Here is a 20261-nt window from a genome sequence, read left to right as displayed (position 1 = left end):
ATGTTAGCTGTTTGGGTTATTGGTCTACCTTGGGTCCTTAAAATCGACCTGGTAAGAAAAGCAAAAGTTTTCAGCTGACACCGTGGGACAGAATATGGTGCAGTTTGAGGATGGTGGGAGTGCTTTAAGAACGATCACCTTGGGTTTCTAGATCTTCCGTCTACTAAACCTGTTGGAGTTTCTGGTTGAAATAATGGGCACAGTGGAGTGGTTGCATTTTGAGGCTATTGCTTGGTCTTTAAGGCATTTTAGCTGACATTGGATGGTGTCTTAACTTGGGTCTCAAGGATCAGTCTCGTCTGTGTTAAAGTAGGTCCTGGAGGTGTGTTCTGGGATACGGAGTCCAGGGGGTGGGATTTTTTAGTACCGAGACCCAGCCTGGTTTCCAGTAGAGCAGGAGTTGTTTGCCTAAATATGGAGCTAGTCATGGTAGGAGATGTCTTATGTTGCAATCCTAGAACTAGCCTGGTCCCTGGTAAAGCATCCAGAAGGGTGATTCGGGATATGCTTCACATATATTTAATTTGATATTGCATTTTGTGCTTTTTTTAAATTTTGTTTTGGCTTATTGAAAGAGAAGTCTTCATGATCATGGTTGAGTTCTATACTTATCTGATGGTATAAGAAAAACAGTTAGGATGTAGTTAAGAATTATCCTGATTTATTAAAGTTTCAGCTGTAGAGGCTTCTCGAAAATCCATAACTTCATTAAACCTTAATAGATGTCTAGGTGTTCAGTACCAAGCATAAGTTCACTATGGTTGAGTCAATTTTAAATCCAATGTAAGAGGTTTCTGTTACTGTCAAGATACATTTGCCAATAATGTACTCTTGGTTTTATGGTTTCCTTTTTTTTTTCAGTTTATATGTTTGCTTGTTTTGTTTTTGCCATTCTGTTACTTGGTGTGGTTCATAGATATCATATGTATATAAGAGTTTTGGTAGTTTCCTTTTTACTGGAAACTTGCATGAACCTTATGGGACCATAAAACCTACTATGCAGTGAGAAGCCATTCTGGTCAGTTTTAGTTCTTGACCTCTGGGTCCTGTTTCTGAAATGCATGGTTTCTTTGACAATAGAGACTTTCCCTACTAGTGGAAACTAATGACGATAGTAATAGATGTTAATATATGATTGTCACCTGGAAACTCTGATCCATAAGTCAAGTGACTTCTTGTGCTTGATATTGTAATTTTTGCTAGATGACCTTTGTCGATTGGAAGGAGCATTTTTACCAAAATGAAAAAAAAATAATTTTAAATATATATGTTTATTTATAGAGGTTTATATATCGTATACATAATTTTAGGTAAATATTTAGAAGTATGATTTCTTATGACATTTATTACCCATCTGTTATTTTACCTCCCTATTCTTCTTCAGTATTTACCTTTTACACTTGCCCGGTTAGAGCCTGTTTCCCCCAATAGATCACTTTTCCCTGCTATTTCCCTCTCTATAGTTCCTTACTCTGAATTGTTGATTTTTTCTTTATATACCCATAAATAAAATACATTTAGACAACACTCTATTCACATCAGGGCATTTTTAAAAACTGTGGCTAGAGGAGATTATTTTTAATTTGAAAATGCTTACTTTGACAATAAGACTGTGATTATAGAATTTTAAATTGAAGAAGTGATTCTGCTGGACATAAAAATGTTAGGTAAAAACAATAGAATATGTCTCCATATATTCACTGATAAATGTGGTTCTCTCTTCTTATCAAGGAACTTCCCTTTGTAGTAGAAAAAAAATACCATAGCAAAAACTACAATAAAATAATTGCACAGTTGAGGAGCCTTAACATTTTTTTCATTTAGTCAAAGATATGTATTATTATCTAAAGTTTTGGAGTTAGTAGACTCAGATGAGAAAGAAAATGAAGGATTGGTCTTTGAGGGTCTCTGTTGCCTTTCTCAACATGATCTTTTCTAGTTCCTGACATTTACCTGCAAAGTTTATGACTTCATTTTCTTATAGATGAATTGTAGCCCATTGTGAATATGTATCACACTTTTATTATCCACTGCCAGTTGAAGAACATTTTTTAATTTTTATTGTATTTATAGATATATAAATAAATGTAGTATATCAGAAAAATAACATGGCTTTATGTTCTTCTTTGTGGGCTCTCAGGGAAAAAGAAAAACTTTTCTAAATTAGTCCTTGACCTCAGTCCTTGAATCTTTGCCAAGAAATCTGTCTTAGAAATTTCCTCCTGAGAATGACCACATTATATGATGCTCATAACACTATATGAGTTGGCCTGGACTTAAGAATTAGAGACAAAAGGCATATACTCTGCTGCTCAGATTCATAATTCTTCATGAAATAAATTTGGGCCATAACTTCCAATAAAGCTTGATTTGGGCAAAGACCTGAGGAAAATATCAAGAATAACCTAATTTACTTCTGATGTTCTAAAAATTAGTTTACAAAAAAATGGAAAAAATAGTCAAAGGGAAAACAAAAGCTCTAAGACTAATATATTTGAATCCTTAAATAAATTTTCTCTTTCATTTTTGAGAAAATTTGGGAATTGAATATTTCCAGTCAAATGCTATTGGAAGTATTTTGACTCCATTTTTTTCTATCAAGGTTGGTACTCAGAGTAAGTATTTTTAAAACTGTAAAAACTTAAAGTAATTAAAATAAAGATTATACTAAAAATATATGTATACATGCCATTTTGTGCTTTCAAAGGTAACATCAGGATGTGTCAAACAGAATAAGTGGAAGGAGAGACCCCAGATATGATTCATACTTCATAAATAATTTTATTTTAAAACTGTTTTGAATATTCAAAACTTACTCCATTTTTGATAATTATTTTTATAAATGCAGGCTATTAAAATTCTGTAAAAATCAATTAGACATAAATGATATTAGAAAAAGCAGGAAATGTTGTATCAAAGTTGATTTCTATCTTTGTTCACTAAATGTGTGACATTTCATTTAGACTTAACTGGAAAAAGATTATGACTAACATCTTTGATATCTTACATTTTTACAATGATCCAAAACTCTAAATGAATTCTTACTCTGTTCACATAAATTAACTGAATTTTTTGCCTCTTATATGTCTATAAAATAAGGGGATAATTATTATCACATACATGATAACATTTCCTGTGTATTAAATTCATTAAAAGATATTATTTAAACTAGTATCAAGTTTTTTTAATTATAGCACATTTTATTACAGATGATAACATTATCAAATGCCACCTTGTACTTATAATTGGTAATTGAATTATTTGCTGTTATATGCTATAGGTATAAAAACTACAATAGCGAAATGCACAAGAATCTCTATGCCATCCTAAAACCAATACATTATCTTTGATTTTTTATCATTTAGGGATATTCACTATGAACACTTGGAATCACACAAATAAACCTAAATTCATCCTCTTGGGACTGACAGATTCCAAAGAGATCCAGTTAGTCCTCTCTGTGCTGTTTCTCCTGATATACATGGTCACTGTGCTAGGGAACACAGGCATGATGTTGATTATTTGTGTTGATAGCCAGCTTCATACCCCAATGTATTTCTTCCTCATACTTTGTCATTCCTTGACCTCAGTTACTCGACTGCCATCACACCTAAAACCTTAGAGAACCTGATGACTTTGAACAAGAGCATTTCCTTTATAGGATGCTTCACCCAATTATACATTTTCATCCTCTTGGCAGCTACTGAATGCTCAATGGCCTATGATCGCTACATAGCTATCTGCAAACCTTTACATTATCCTATCATTATGTCGTCACGATGCTGTCTTATCTTACTCACTGGGTCCTACATGATTGGAACTGTGGATTCCTCTGGTGGTGTGCTTGCCATGATTACACTACATTTCTGCAAGTCCAACGTCATCTATCATTTTTATTGTGATACATCTCCACTTTTATCTCTGTCCTGCAGTGACACAAATGGAGTTGAAATAATTATATTCATCTTTGCAGGTTCCACCATTCTGGGTTCCCTTATCACAATATCTCTATCCTATGTGTCTATTCTTTCTACTATTTTGAAGATCAATTCCACTTCAGGAAAGGAAAAAGCCTTCTCCACCTGTGCCTCTCACCTCCTTGGAGTCACTCTCTTTTACAGTTCTCTGATCTTTACTTATTTAAAACCAAGTAAGTCCTACTCCCTGGGAAAGGATCAAGTAGCTTCTGTGTTTTACACCATTGTGATCCCCATGTTGAACCCACTCACTTATAGTCTCAGAAACAAAGAAGTAAAAGGTGCTGTTGTTAGATTAGTGAAGAAGAGACAAGGATTCAAGAAGTTGAATGAGGGTAAGCATTGAGTCACATTGTTTCCTACTATCTTGTTCTCCACATTAGCTTTTGAGACAGGTTGATTTATTGAAGCCAGTACTCACCTGTGGGACCTAAACTCACATCCTTATGCTTGTGTTGGAGGAATTTACCATCTGTGTGATCCTCCAGTTTCACATTCAAAAAAGATGATACACTAAGACATATATTTAACAATGAATTTCTATTTTCATGAATTATGTAGTCTTTACTAGACATAGAATTAAAAATTTCTTCATGTAAAATCTCCTAATATGTATGCAATACCCCTAATTTCAGAAGCTATTCCACGTACTGACTGTATACTATGAAAGGAGTTCATGATTTATTTATCTTCTGCTATCTGTGCTTTCTAGAATCTTTTTTTACATTACAATTAGCTTAATTTTGTTATTAGAAGTAGTGATTTGCAAACATTTGTAGGTTATGCATTTACTGGTTTTTGTCATTTCTGACCTGAGTCTGTCATATAACATTTCAGGTTTTATCACCTTTTTCTTTTTTTCCATTCATTTAACTTGTGGTCTTACCTTTCTTTCATGTATTTTTGTTTCTATAATTACAAAACTTCTAGTGCCTGTGTTTTCCACACTGGTGAACAGTATCTTTAGCATTATAGATAACACTGAGACACATGCATTGATTCATATAGAAAATCAGAAATCACAATACATAAGCAAAAGACCAGTAAGGTAAAAAACAAAAATGCCCAGATTAAACACCGTGATACGAAATACCCCTAAAGATATAGTTGAGTTTACTTTGTGTTTTTCATCTTTTGGTGGACATGGGACAGGCTTGTAAGTGTGGTTTGATGCCAATCGAAACTCTGTTAAAGAGATTTAATTTTCCTTTGAAGATAGTGTTTTTGCCAGTTGGAGATAGCTTCTCATTTAAGAATGAAATTTGTGCCCATTTATCATCTGAGATCTGGGACCCTACCTGAATTAGACATTTGCATTCCATGTGTTTGCTGCCACAATCTCTATGAGTTCATATGTACATCAGTTCTGTTGAGTCTGGAAGTCTGTTTTGTTCTTGATGTCTTACATTTCCATTGGCTCTTAAAATCTTTATGTTTCTATTTCCATATAATTCTCTGAACTCTGACATGATGGGATCTGTAGAGGTATCAGGGATTAATCTTACTTATTATGCTTATATTCTTAATCCTCTAATTAATATAGGAGTAAGTTGGAGAGACATTGCTATTCTTGTGGTGGTCAAAGAATATTCTTCTCTACAGGGTCCTTAGGACTATTTTGTTCCAACTCAACTTGCAGAGAAGGGTAGGGAAATTATAAATTATACTGTGGGAATAAAAGGAATCCCTCTTTCTATTGGTAATGAAAATCATTGTTTAAATATAATGTCTGTAATTTTATTTTATATATAATTAATGATAGGACCACCAAGAATTCTTATAGAAAATTTGCTATGTTTAGTGCATTTAGATTTGAGGAACAAAAACTTAATGCCATTACTTCCATAAATTTACATCTTGTAAATTGTGGCTACTAACAAGGAATGTGATACATAGGCAGCAACGTATAGTTAAAAATCTTCAGGTGCCTGTTAATATATCCCAAGGAAAATTCATTGATTGAAACCCTATGACTCCACACAAGAACTATATTCTTACTTAGTATTGTTATATCAATGATCCAATTCAAATAAAACTACGGAATTTGTCTCCCCTTTTATTAGAAACTTTTGAGTGGCATGAACTTGGAATATCTAGCCCTGTGTTGCAATTTGGTAAACCATTCAGACTAATTTGTGGAAACTGGCAAGTGTTTTCCACTCACAGCAAGGAACAGAAATTTAAACTTTGATTATGACAAATCTCATTTTTCATTCAATTTAGATACGATTTACTCCTTTGTGGCTTGTATACAATGACCTTATTTGTTACTGAAAGACTTTTGCAATGGTACTCTAATAATTATAGCATCACTTGTGTATGTTGTACACTTCATACTTGTGTTGATGCTAGTGTTTGTTTAGAGGTGAAATTTGAAAATCTATTTTCTCAGAGCAACACCAGCAGTCTGGATACCTATAAAGTTGTTATGACCATGTCAAGACTCATCTGCTTGATGCTAGTGCAGGAGTTGCTGAAAGAATATTAAGAAAAACTCAATGGATTGATAATTGCTGTGGTCCTGAGAATCATTTTATTAATTGCTACTACTACCCCAGCTGGAGCTGTTCTTCGGAAAGAAATGCAAACTGGTGAACTTATTAAAGAGTAGCATATATTTTCTCCTGAACTTTGAACTCAACAAAATAAGATTGATAGAAAATAGTGGTTGAGAGAGCCTGATATAATAGGGATGGATGTTGTAGAATACCTTGCAGATATTGTAGCTTTATTTAATCCCATGAATTTTTTTGATAAGTTCCTTGTTCTTGTGGGTTTTATAAATCTCTTTGTTAGGAAAGCTTTATTGGCTTTGAAATACATATTGATTTATTTTCATGAAGCTGTTCTACAACTAGACAAAAGGCCATATTTACTGTATGACTTCATAGTCTTGGACATAAATGATATCCCTAAAAATCTCTTAAACAAAAAGAGGGACAATGTAGTGATATGTAAAATAAAGAGTTTGTGTCGGACTTTGAGTGTAATTTGTAGTTAAGTCTTTGGGATTGATTTGAGTGAAATATTTCAGAAAAGCCTGTGCTATGTTGAATTAATAAGTAGAGGCTGAGAAATTGTTTCCAGAATGCTTAAACTTTGAAGAAATGTCTTTCTGGAGCATATGCACTTGGTATTGTTAATGTTTACAGCTGCGCTGACCTTGGTTCTAAGACACACCTGCAAACCTAGAGCTCTTATGTTTGATTATAGTTGGGTGAAATCAAAAGGGAATGAGGTTTTCAAAAAACAAAAAGGGAATGAGGTTTTGTGAACTATCTGCTCTTATAGGCAGCAAGAGCAAAATGTCTTTGGTAACTGGAATTTTTCCCAACCCAAATTAACCTTGTATATGTTTTAATAAAGTAACAGAAATGATCTTGTTGGGTGTCAATCTTTTCCAAGAAGTCTAAATCTCTCTGCTCCTTTGGAAAATGAAGGTTTCATGGTGATCTTCTGTCTCTACTGTGGCACCTTAGGGTGAAATCAAATTATAGGATTCAGTGAAGGAATCATCCTATTTAGAATTAAGAATTTTTTTTCTCTGTAAATTTTTCAGTTTGGGGTCTCTAAATTTGTTCCCATTTGCTCTATGAGGAAGATTCTCTGATGAATTTGTAAGACATTAATATTTGGGTACAGGAGAATTAATTAGGAGTCACCTTTATTGCTCTCTTCCTCAGAACAATAGTATTTGGTGTTCTCCTAAGTCCCTGTCCTATTAAGTGTCAAGAACTTTGCCATTGGAGCCAAGCCATGGATGGGTTTCCTCTCATGGAGTAGCCCTTAAATCCAATCAGACAGTGGATGGTTCTTCCTGCAACTTTGATGCTACTATGGCACTGTGAGTCACCATTGCAGATAGAAGGGTTTGCAGCTCAGGTGGTGTTTGCCATTCTTCTCTGGTAGCATGCATAGTACATTCAAGTACAATAAACAATAGATAGTAGGTGTGAAGTCTCTAGCTAGACACTAGCTCGACTCCATTGTTGCGATTAGATACGGGGGTGTTTTCCTCAGCAACAGAGCCTTGCTGTCAGTTTGTGGAGAGCAACCAATAGTCTTGGCAATAGCTGAGTGATTTGGGAGTTTCCATGTGGCCACTTAGGTCAAAGACTTAATTAGACACAGTTCATTTTTGTTACTGGATGTTTTACTTGTTGGTGAATTATATTTAACTTGGGATTTCTTCCTTCTGTCTGTTATTTGACGATTCCATTCATGTGTGTATATGTGTTAAGGAGCTTCTACTCTAGAAGGGTTCTAAATACCTCTGTAAATCTCTTAGTTCAGGCATCTCTCCCTGTGTTCTCTCACTCATCCCCTCCTCCCTCATCTTCTCTGTTTATTCATCCCATTCCAAATACCCATCCACGTGCACCCATCATTTCGCTACTTCTCTTGAAGCTCATTACTAAGGTTCAGCTAAGTATTAACATTCAGCAATAAAATGCGCCCTTTGGCAATTCCAATTAAACCCCTCATTCCAACACATCAGTTCACATTTTACCTTTATACACCAGTTGCCCATGGGACATGTCTGTCTCCTCCTCTATCCTTAGATAGTTCTTTGATAATTTTGCCTCTCTTCCCACAAAAATATTCCTGCACCCTTTTTGTTGTTGTTGTTCCCTTCCCCTTCTCTTTCCTTCTTATCTTCTGTCTCCTGCGTTTGTTCCTTATCCCTGCCCTGGGTTACTCTGGGGCAGAAAAACCTTTGTTCTGAGAACTTGGCAGCTGAGAAATAAAAAAACAAACAAACAAAAAGTCCTAATTAATTACAATTTTATTTGTCAGCTCAGTCATTTATTTCTTGATAAGTTTGGCTTTGTCTTTTTATTTCTTCGTTGTTATTTATTCTCTGAGAATTTCATATAACATATTTTATCATTCTAATTTTTCTAAAACTCCCCCCCCCAGAGCTGACCTTTTCCTACTCACCAAACTTGATGTTCTTCTTGTTTCTTAAAACAAAACAAATAAAAATAAAATATCCAAAAAGCTGTTCACAAATTACACTTACTGAGAGAAAGAAGACAAGTTTTCTTAAGTGGAATGAGACTAAATGAATCCAACACACTACATGCCACATGATGAAGAGTAGATTTAATTTGTGTTTTGATACAGAGTCCCTTTAGGTAAGGGTGGTCCCACCTGTGTTGCCAACATGACCTTGGAATTTTGATATTTATTCCTTCATCTTCCAAATGCTGGGTTTGCAGGCTTCTGTAATCATATACAGTTGTTCACACTAAGTCTCGATAAGCTTATTGAAACTTTGTTATATCTGGCGATTTTTTAACCATTCTGTGAACTTAAATTGATTTTCCCTGAGAATAAATTTGGACTCTGCTTTATAACTTATTAACAAAAGATATAAATCTTCTGTTTACATGTAGAGTAACTCCCCAATCTTTAATAATTGAAAATCAGTAAAACATGATGTCTTCACCCCAAACTCATCTATTAAATGTGTCATGCCATGTGAGTTTGAAGGTAGAAAGTCTTGTAATTTCTCTCTAAAGGTTACTCCAAATATTTATTGGATATTTTTCTTTTTATTCCTCTATTGAATATTGTCTTATGGAAATAATTGAAAATATTGTTTCTTTTATTAATAAAATCTTCCTTCCTTGGTATATTTGAAGGGATATCTGATGGCAGACATCCCTCTTTTGTGATTCATTTCTATTTCACAGAAGTTATTATCAGTATTATTTGTATGTTTTATGTTTACTGTTTTATTTTATTTTAGTGTGATTAAGTAAGTAACCATAATTGTTCTTCAGGCTCAGTGCAGCATCTCACTAGCTGTGTTAGGAGGGCCTCTTATACTGATGAGTCTGCTTCAGACAGAGAATAAGTAACATGATCACTATTAAACTACCAGTTACAAAATGCCTCATATTTTAATTCTAGCATATTGACATTGGTCCTAATCACAGTTATATCATGTAGCTTTTGTGCATATGATCATCTGGCAGTCTACAAATTCATTTCTGGTTTACATGAAATAAAACAGCAAATAAATATTAAAAACAGCGCACATTGAGAAGTCTATGTTAATATCAAATATTCTCCGATGTGCTGGCAAGAGGTAGTGTGAATTTCACAGTAACATCTTAGATGTGTCAAATATAAATAGACAATACTTTCTTACACACAGAAAGTAAGCTTCATGAAGGAAAGGGAAAGGTCTAAAACAGCTTTATTTAAAAGATGGGATGGATACTAGGAAATAACATTCAGAGGACAACAAAGAAGCCCAGAATGAGACTGGCTCCAAAAAGTCAAAAATGTCCTTGGATGTAGCCCACAGGTCTGTTTATCCTCATTTCTCCTGAACTGTCTTAAGTGTGAGTCACAAAGAGCTGCACCTGATGCTATTGTTCTGCTGCTCTAGCTGTTGTCATTTGCATGGTCAAAGAGGGTCCATCCAATATCCTGTCAGTTTCACTCTGTTGGAAAACTAAATTTTTATACTAAAAAAGGCCTCTCTTTTCTGCAGAAGTTTTCATTAAATACCTAATGCTCTAAATAGATAATGAATATTTACATCACGTATTTCTTGTGTGCTATGTCTAAAAATGTATCCTTGATGTAAATATCAAAGGTATTACAAATATGTATAATATTTTCTAATATCTGCCTGTTTGCAAGACCGATAGTGGCATTTCTTATTTCATTCCTCTTATCAGCAGTGCTTGTTTTCTCTTAATAGTCGTGACCTCAGACTAAGGGCTTAAATTAAGGTTTGGAACAATGATTCAGCAGATAAAAGTACTTGCTGGTTTTGCAACAAACCTGGCCTTGATTCTCAGCATGTACTTGTCTACTCACAACTGTACATAACTATATTTCCAAGGGATCTAACACCCTCTTCTATTCTTCTTGGGTACTGTAAACTCATGGTACATATAAACTCCTGTAAGTACTCACACATAAAATAAAATAAATCGACTTCCTTCCCTGGGCTCCCAACGAGGCACCATAACCTGCAGACTTATGGGAGGCCAGGCTGGTCCTGGGCACCCCAGGTAAGAATATACCCACTGTATACTAAACCACTTTAAGCCCCACCCATCAACTCCAGACTGTATCTTCCCCTGGTTTCCATACAAGTCCCACAGCCCTAGCAGCTTTGTTCAGAGTAGACCTAAGGACTACAGGCAACATACTTCACACTGCCTGCTAACACTCTTAAAGACAACCCAATAAAATCTATTTAGCTTTATTAAAATCACACTTTAAATCAGTTTATTCTCATTTAAGAAAGTATATAACATGATCCCATACAAATTTAGTAAGTTTTTCACCACTGTGTGTTTTTTTAATTGTTGGTAATTTTTAATTTTTGTGTCTCATCTGTCATGTTTAATGAAATGAAAATAAATATTAAGCAGGCTGTAGAAGTAAGGCATGCTGATATTATATTGTGTAGCTTATTGTTTTTAATGAACACAAATTATTTTTATAGAATCAATCTGATAAACTCCTATAACTGTGAACATCTCTCTCTTCTGAATTAATAAAAAATGAATGAATATGACCACTCTACATTGCAAATGTATCAATAGAAGGAAGAATTGCTTGCATTATTCACTGTGGAGCTGCTAGAGAAAATGCAAACTTTGGCTCAATTACTCAATGAGCATTCTTTCTCAAAGGCATGTTAAACTTGCTTAAAAATTAGATTGGCCCCTGAGGACAACCATGGGCTACATGATGCTCAGCACCCTTCTATAAATTTCTGTATGGTTATTGGGTAGAGAAAAAGGGCACAGACTGCTCTACTGAGGCTCATCAGAGATTCTAGCACTCATGTTGTTCATAGTGTGAGTGTTCTAGTTCAACAAGACTGAATAAGACAGTTTGATTGACTTCCCTTACCCTTTAAAGAAAATGAATATTCAGATATTTGGAAAGCTCAAGAAAAAATTTGAAAGTTGTCAGAATTTTAGACATACCATAATGCAAGTTCTGTCTGTGGTTGTTTCTCAACAACTTGACTCACAGTAAGTATTGTGGCATTTATAAGAACTTAGAACTGTTAAAATAAAACAAGGTGTTTACTGCAACACTGTTTCAACACACTAAGATTGGGACTTTCACAAGGACTGTCAGGATTTCTGTCAAAACATATACAGCTAATGATATGATATTCTAAAAGTAAGCATCATATTTTGAAACTATACTTTGAGCAGAACTTTGGATTTTGAACTGCTTGGGCAGATAATTTTTTCATGAATAGTCCTATGTCTCATTGCAGTCAAAAAACTTCTGGAAAAGGGATAATAGGAAGATTTATTAGTAATGAGAGATGATTTATGTTTTAAGAATATAAAGAGCAAATAACACCTTGAAATGGTTTTCTACCTTTGTTTATTATATAGTCAAGAGTTTAGTTTTCAAACACTAAGTGTAAAGAACAAAGCAGAATAATAAGCACGTCCTGTAGTCAGAATACATAAAGATAATCAGCAGGTTTCTGAACCAAATCCTCAGTAGTTATTTAATATTCTGCACTTTGTTCCTCATTGCAAATGGGATGAGTTTCATTGAAAACATAAAGAAGTCCATTATCTTTATTACATAATTAACAAATATTATGCTTATCTTTTTGACATTTCTTTTAAAAAGCAACACCATAAAAAGCTATATCATATTTGAAGCAACATAAATCAATTTTTGATTTTAAAACATACATAAAATATTTTATTGACAGTCATTCAACATAAGTATCACTTTTAATTTCTGAACAGTTTACGATAGCTCACAATGAATACCTGGAATTATACCCATAAGCCTGATTTCATCCTCATGGGGCTGACAGATTCCAAGGAGATCCAGCTGGTCATCTCTGTGATTTTTCTCCTGATATACCTGCTCACTGTGCTGGGGAACATAGGCATGATACTGATCATTCGTCTAGATGTCCAGCTTCACACTCCAATGTATTTTTTTCTCACCCATCTGTCATTCCTTGACCTCAGTTACTCAACTGCCATCACACCTAAAACCTTAGAGAACCTGCTGACTTCTACTAAGAATATTTCCTACGTGGGCTGCTTCACTCAAATGTACTTTTTCGTCCTTTTGGCCGCGACTGAGTGTTTCCTTCTGTCTTCCATGGCCTATGATCGGTACGTAGCTATCTGTAACCCTCTGCACTATTCAGTCGTTATGTCCAGCAGATTCTGCAGTACCCTTCTTGGTGGGTCATATGTGCTTGGAGCTCTGGATGCCACTGTCAATATGTTATGTATGGCTACATTGGATTTCTGTAACTCTAATGTCATCCAGGACTTCTTTTGTGATGCATCCCCACTTATAGCCCTGTCTTGCAGCAACACAAATGATATTGAATTCATTATATTCATTTTTGCGGGTTTCACACTACTTTTGTCCCTTATCACAATATCTGCATCTTACATGTCCATTCTTTCTACTATTTTGAAGATCAATTCCACTTCAGGGAAACAAAAAGCCTTCTCAACTTGTGCCTCTCATATCCTGGCAGTCACCATGTTTTATAGTACCATTATCTTTACTCATTTAAAGTCAAATAAATCCTCCTTGGGAAAGGATCAAGTGGCTTCTGTGTTTTACACCATTGTAAGCCCCATGCTGAATCCACTCATCTATAGTCTTCGGAACAAAGAGGTAAAATGTGCTGTCAGTAGAGTTATAAAGAAGAGAGAGAGAACTCTGGACACCTAAGATAACAATTATGCTAAGAATTTAATTTTCCTTTATTTGTATTATCGCCTTGGCCTCTCCATCTAAAAAACGAGCAAAAGCTTTTACTTCTTTACTTTTGTGGAATTTTAATTTTACAAACATTTCTTGGCAATTTCCAGGAATGTGTTTGAAAAGTAATTTTATAATAGCAAATGGAATACTTGTTATACACATGGTTTTATTATTTGTTTTTTGGTCAAGCAATACAAAAAATAAAATGTGATTACAGTTCTTAAAATTCTACTCTGCACAAATCTTATCATTATCTTATGTGTAAGACAATTTTCACAGTGATCACAGTGTCAGATGCTATCCTTTCTAATATGATTCAACAAATTTCATCAGTAACAGGGGAGAATAATTCCAAAACAAAATTTAAGATGATGTATGAAATCCATTTGAGGAAACAATCACTAATGATAGTTATTAACATTATAATCATATTAGTTTACATGAGGCAATTTTGCTTGCATATGAAGTCTATTGGCTGATGTTTTAGAAATTATTTTCAGTTATACTCAATCACAAACACAGTTTTTTGTAAAGGAATACAATCTGTATTTTCAAAGTTTTGGTTCAAAGTAAATCATTAAAGAGAACTCAGTTTCAGACAAATATTGGTTGAGATTCAGAACTGACATTTTCCTGAATAGAAAGCCTATAACAATTGTTGATATTCTCACACATGTTCTTTCAGTCTACTAATGAGCACGTGTGTCTCTGTATGATTGACAGACATGAAATTCTTGTTGTTGTCCTTATCCTTTGCTTCAGCCTTCTTCATCCATTGTTTTTGGACAACTGTAAGTGGACTGCTAGTTTATTTTTAAAAAGTCTGACATTTTGTAATCTCTTTGCCATGGCGTGTTTTCCATGAATGTGGAGTCAGCACACTATTCTCTTCTTACATTGTTTTGAAAATGACATTTCAGAAATTTATTAAGTCAGAAATCTGCATGTTATAATACCCTTGTGTGATCTTTCTGTTAACTCTTTTGGAACCAAAATCATTCTTAAAATATCAAATAGTTTATTATTTACTCATCGTCCTTGATCTAATTTAATAAGCTTTCAAAGTTACTTAAAATAAAATCATGAGATTAGAGCTGAGAAATGCAATTTCTGCACAAAACGCAGACCTAACAGCAGCAGATGTCTTCACTCACCTCCATCGAATCGTCTCCTCAGTCTTCACACATTGAGAGAGGAAGAGCACAGCGTGGTCTAAACGTCAACCCTGAACTATTTATTTCTGATGTGTTCGGGAAGCAGAAAATCATTGCCTGTAATATAGTACACACCTGTGAACCTACAATGCTCAAATGTGTAACCCCAATGGCAGTGATTACATTGAGTTGGTCACAAAAGAAAAACAAAAGACATGTTTAGGAAGTAAACTCACAGAGAAAAGATAGAATGGCAGAGATGGGAGAGAAATAAATAAATTGTGGGAAGACAGCATAAACAGAGTGTGTATATATATGTGTGTGTGTGTGTGTGTGTGTATGTATGTATGTATATATACAAAATACAATTCAATGACTGACATTTTTTATTGTATCTAGTAATCATTGAATTTTAACATAAAATTGAAAATTAATTTATATTCTGTTACACGCTCTAAATATTTCCCATTAAAGTACTATCATTTCCACTATTAGTATAGTTTTATGTTTTTATTCTACAAGAGTCAGAATTGTCTTTCTTATAATTCTACATTATTTTAGAAAGTATATTTTCATTTTTAATTTTTGTTTCTAATCACCAGTTTTGAATACTTTAAAACTGTTTTCAAAACTTATAAATCATCTGATTAACTCATGAATTATTAATTTGTATTCCAATATTGATTAGTAATGAAAAGCTACATTTAGTTTTTAAATTGTTCTGTTTTAAGCCAACTGCAAAATTTACAACTGTTGATGTATCCAAATTACTGCTAAATTTAATCAAATCCACATATATATATATATATACCTTAATTATCACTTTTAAATATTGACTTAACTCTAGAGAAATCACAGGAAATTATTCTTATTTATATTTCTTACAATTTCTAATAATCTACAAATATTATTTTCCAATTTTCTTATCTTTGTAATCAAAAATAAGAATTAAATAAGCATTTATTGTTTATTCATTATTTTGACCTATCTCTACTAATTAATCAGTTGTCTTCCTTAATACTCTCCATCTTAAGTTTTTTTTTTTTTTCTTTTTGAGACAGGGTTTTTCTGTAGCTTTGGAGCCTGTCCTGGAACTAGCTCTTGTAGACGAGGCTGGTCTCGAACTCACAGAGATCCGCCTGCCTCTGCCTCCCGAGTGCTGGGATTGAAGGCGTGTGCCTTGAGACAAGTTGTCTCACTGAACCTGGAACTCACCAGGACAGCTAGACTAACTGGCCAGCAATCACCAGTTTCTTTTACATCTTTGGTGTTATTAATATGTGGGTAACACGCATAATCCTGGCAAATTCTGGAACATTTATAGTGAAATCCATACTTGATCCTGCATGCTTATATTGGAAACAATTAACAGAATGAACAATCTCTCAGTCTTTCATATATGTTATGTATGACCAATCAAAGTTGTGATTTCAATTTATGAAACAGAATCTATAATTTGTAGATAAATGCTAACTCCTTAATATTATTATATTATAATGAAAATAAGACTCTCTTAACTTCTTTATTACAATATAAGACAAGAACATTTTATATTGTTGTCATATAATTATAGCTGCTACTAAATTTGAAATATATATATTTGTTCCATAATATCATTATTACATCTTTATATGCTCTGCTCCTTATCAAATGCTGAAATATTCTTAGTATAGCAGTTAATGTCACTATATCATCAAAAAATGTTTATATATTATAAGCATAATTTTTAGAAAGTCTGTAATATATCTGAGAAAATATTGCTCTTGCTTCTTAAAATCCCTGTGTAAGTTGTTTGTGGTGTGACATGTTTGTAATACCAGCACTTATATTTGTGAAGCAGGAGATTGTCACTTGTATGATAACATGCTAAAGAATATAAAGAGAAATAGGAAATCCACGTTCAGGGCAAGCTCATGTTTAAAAACTAATCAATAATATAGCAATTACAATAAAAAACAAGGAAACAAAATATGTTTGTGATTAGATTATCATTTTGAAATATTTTTGGTGGGCTGACAAGATGTTTGATTAAAAGTAAAATGCTAATCACAATCCTGGCATCAAGTCTGATGCTCTTAACTCACAAGATGGAAGAATTACACTGCCATATGTGTTGCGGGAGGTCCTTCTGCTCCTCCAGCCAATAGCCGCTGAGATACCAGCCCATTGGGGCGTGGTCTCTCTCCCTTTAAAAAAGCAGCCACTTCCCTCCTCGCTCTCTCTTACTTCCTGCTCGAATTCCGGCGACAGGACTCCCTTCCTGATTGCACAGAGGGTGACAGCAATCTGTAAGTTTTTCACTTTTAAATAAATAACCATTTTATTAATCATAATTCCAAACTGGTGTTTGTGACTTATGCCTTCGCCTTCATCTGGCACCCAACGTTTGGTTTTAGGACCCCTCCTTCCCCTGCTCGGCTGCCTGCCGCCAGTTCGGCTGCGGCCTGTGCCTTGTAGCCTGTGCTTTGTGTGTGGAGCCAGCAGTTTAACATAAATCATCACGCAGTGGCTTTTCTTGCTGCAGTTCTTTATATTTTACCTTTAGACACCTCAGATTGACTTCAAGTCCCCACGCAGGCTATCGTTTGCATCCCCATTTGGATTTAAACTCCACAGGCCCACGTCGTCTCTGCCCGCGTGGTTTGCTCTATTCTGAGTCGTTTTTAAATCTCCCTTGCAAGTGCGGCACTTGAGTGGCAGGAACCAGAGCACGCGGTTGCTGGTTGCTGAAAGCTGCAACCCCTCGGGGCGATCTGTCACATGGAGGAATACACAGCTTCCGGGTTACTCTTCTCTACACTTGGATTCTGGGTTTATGGTTCCGTGTACGGAATTGATTTAATTACATTTACTTTGTTGAGCAACTTGCATTTGCCAGTTTTTACCAAATACTAGGTGGACACTGAAACAGGACCCCGTTTTCGTAGCAACTTGGCAACAGCGCCACCTGCTGGACAATAGGTAATATGGCAGTTTTCGTTTCCAACACGAATTTTACTGTTTTGGTTACCAATACATTGGGTTATATCATGCAAGGTTTATATGACTATAGGGATAACTTAATTTACTGGTTACTAGGTTTCAGTATTCTTTTGCATATTCTATCATTTAGGAAGAATATGGTACTCCTAAGAACCATACAATCTTTACTAGAAACTCATGCAGGTCAGGAGATTCAGGATTCAAAGCTTTGGAATCACAGGTGCAGAATGGGGACCAAAAAATTGATACCTCAGTGAAATCCCTAGAAACACATGCAGGTCAGGAGATTCAGGATTTAAGAGAGACAATAATAAAAAGACTTGAAATGATTGAAGAAATTATTGGAGCTGGTGAACAGAGTAAGAAGGCACAAGGACAGGATACAATGCCACCACCAGCTGTTAGAACTGGCTTACCCAGGGTTTTAGCGACATACCCTATACTTAATTCTGACAAAGCGTCAACTTCTAAAGGCTCAAAGGGAGTCAAAGAAGTTAGATGGACGCCAATAGCAATGAATGATCTGAAAGAAATTAAGCAAGTTATTGTTAATTTTGCCTTGCACTCTGCATATGTAAAGGAAATGATAAGGACTTGGGCTTCTAATGCTAGAGCTACCCCTCATGATTTCCATCAGTTAGTGTCTGTAGTTTTAGATAATGGACCTTCCTTGATGTTTGGAATTTATTTCAGAGAAGAATCCAAACATATGAAATAGCAAGGAAGAGCAAAAGGTGTGGAGGTTTCCCAAGATCAAATTCTTGGTGCAGGAGAATATGCTGATCCACAGATCCGAGCAGCTTTAAGTGCTTGGAATAGGCTACGAGATCCCGCAAAAAGGGTTGAATCATATACCAGAATTAGGAAGGGACAGAGAGAACCCTTTATTGACTTTTTGCAAAGATTAATTAAGGCTCTGTACATAGGGGTAACAGACCCAGAAGCTAGATGAATACTTCTTGAATCTCTAGCTTTTGAGAATGCAAACATAGAATGCAAAAAGATAGTTGGGTCTTTAAAGTCTAGATCAGCACCTATGGATGAATGGATTCAGCATACGATGAATGTTGAGACGTTTAGCTATAATGATGAATCTTGGGTAGGAGAAGCGATTTCCAAAGCAATGAGGAGACATCAAACTGCCAGGTGTTTTAATTGTGGTAAATTAGGACATCTGAAAAGGGATTGCAGGCAAAGAATTTCTAGGAATAATATCTCTTCTGGGAATGACAAAAATAGGAGACCTCAGCCTTCAGGTATATGTAGGAGATGTTGTAAAGGCCGACCTAGGTCCAACGAATGCAGGTCAACCACAGACAGACAAGGCAACCCGATACCATCGAGAAACTCCTTGAGGGGTCTCTCTCGCGGGCCCTAAACCAACAGTGGCCCAGTCATTCCCAGTCACAGTGGAGAACATGCCTCACCAAGAAAATTAAAAGCTCCAGTTACTGCTGTAAAAAGTAATACTGGTCTAAATGATGAATTACACATGGAGGATGAGTCAAAAAAAAAAAAACAAGTAAACAGAGTAAACGTATATTTTGTCAGACTTCTATTAACAATCAAAGACCAAAGCTAAGAGTCTGTATAAATGGCACTTTTATTGAAGGCTTATTAGACACAGGTGCGGATGTAAGTATCATTACTCCAGAATCTTGGCATCCGAATTGGCCTCTTCAAGAGGTAGATATTCAGTTCCTGTGAATTGGAACTCTATCTCGTGTAAAACAAAGCACAAGATGGGTTGAATGCATAGGGCCCGAAGGGTAAATAGAAAGACTAAGGCCATATATAGCCAATATTGCAATAAATTTATGGGACCCTGATCTGCTACAGCAATGGAATATCCAGATTAACATTCCTGTAGTTCCAGGAACTCATAATTCTGGGAAAGATATGATGAGGTATTATGGAAAAAGGTCACCAGCCATTCAGGCTGTACAAGAACATACAGCAAATACCAAACATTTAGAGGTACCAACAGCCCTACCTTTAAAATGGCTAACTGAGAAGCCAATATGGATCAAACAGTGGCCTCTAGCTGAAGATAAATTACAGGCATTGGAACAGCTGGTGCAAGAGCAACTAGATGCTCACCATATTGAAGAATCAACCAGCCCTTGGAATTCTCCTGTGTTTGTTGTAAAAAAGAAATCCAGTAAATGGAGAATGGTGACAGATTTAAGAGCTGTCAAGAAGGTAATTCAGCCTATGGGCCAACTACAATCTGGAATTCCTTTGCCTTCTCTATTACCAAAAGGATGGCCTCTTATAGTTATTGTTTTGAAAGATTGTTTTTTCACTATACTGTTACAAGAAAAGGATAGAGAAAAATTTGCCTTCACAGTGCCTACTTCTAATAATTCTCAGCCTAATAGAAGATATCAATGGA

At 35.1% G+C, this 20261-nt stretch overlaps 1 protein-coding gene and 1 pseudogene across 1 annotated transcript; both read left to right on the top strand.

The window, feature by feature from the left end:
* The first annotated feature begins 3376 nt into the window (after positions 1-3376).
* Positions 3377-4323, top strand: LOC130863072 (olfactory receptor 8H1-like; annotated as a pseudogene).
* Positions 4324-12755: 8432 nt separating this feature from the next.
* On the top strand, positions 12756-13697 carry LOC130863061 (olfactory receptor 8H1-like). Its single transcript, XM_057752974.1, has one exon. The coding sequence runs from the start codon at positions 12756-12758 to the stop codon at positions 13695-13697; it is 942 nt and encodes a 313-aa protein (XP_057608957.1).
* Positions 13698-20261: the final 6564 nt, after the last annotated feature.

Source organism: Chionomys nivalis, chromosome 2, assembly GCF_950005125.1.
Source record: "Chionomys nivalis chromosome 2, mChiNiv1.1, whole genome shotgun sequence".
In the NCBI taxonomy this organism is placed as follows: Eukaryota; Metazoa; Chordata; class Mammalia; order Rodentia; family Cricetidae; genus Chionomys; species Chionomys nivalis.
Note: the sequence above shows the minus strand (reverse complement) of the source record. Positions and strands in the feature narration are given on the sequence as shown.

Excerpts from the sequence above, each read along its gene's own strand:
- LOC130863061 (XM_057752974.1), top strand. The coding sequence starts at position 12,756 with ATGAATACCTGGAATTATACCCATAAGCCTGATTTCATCCTCATGGGG.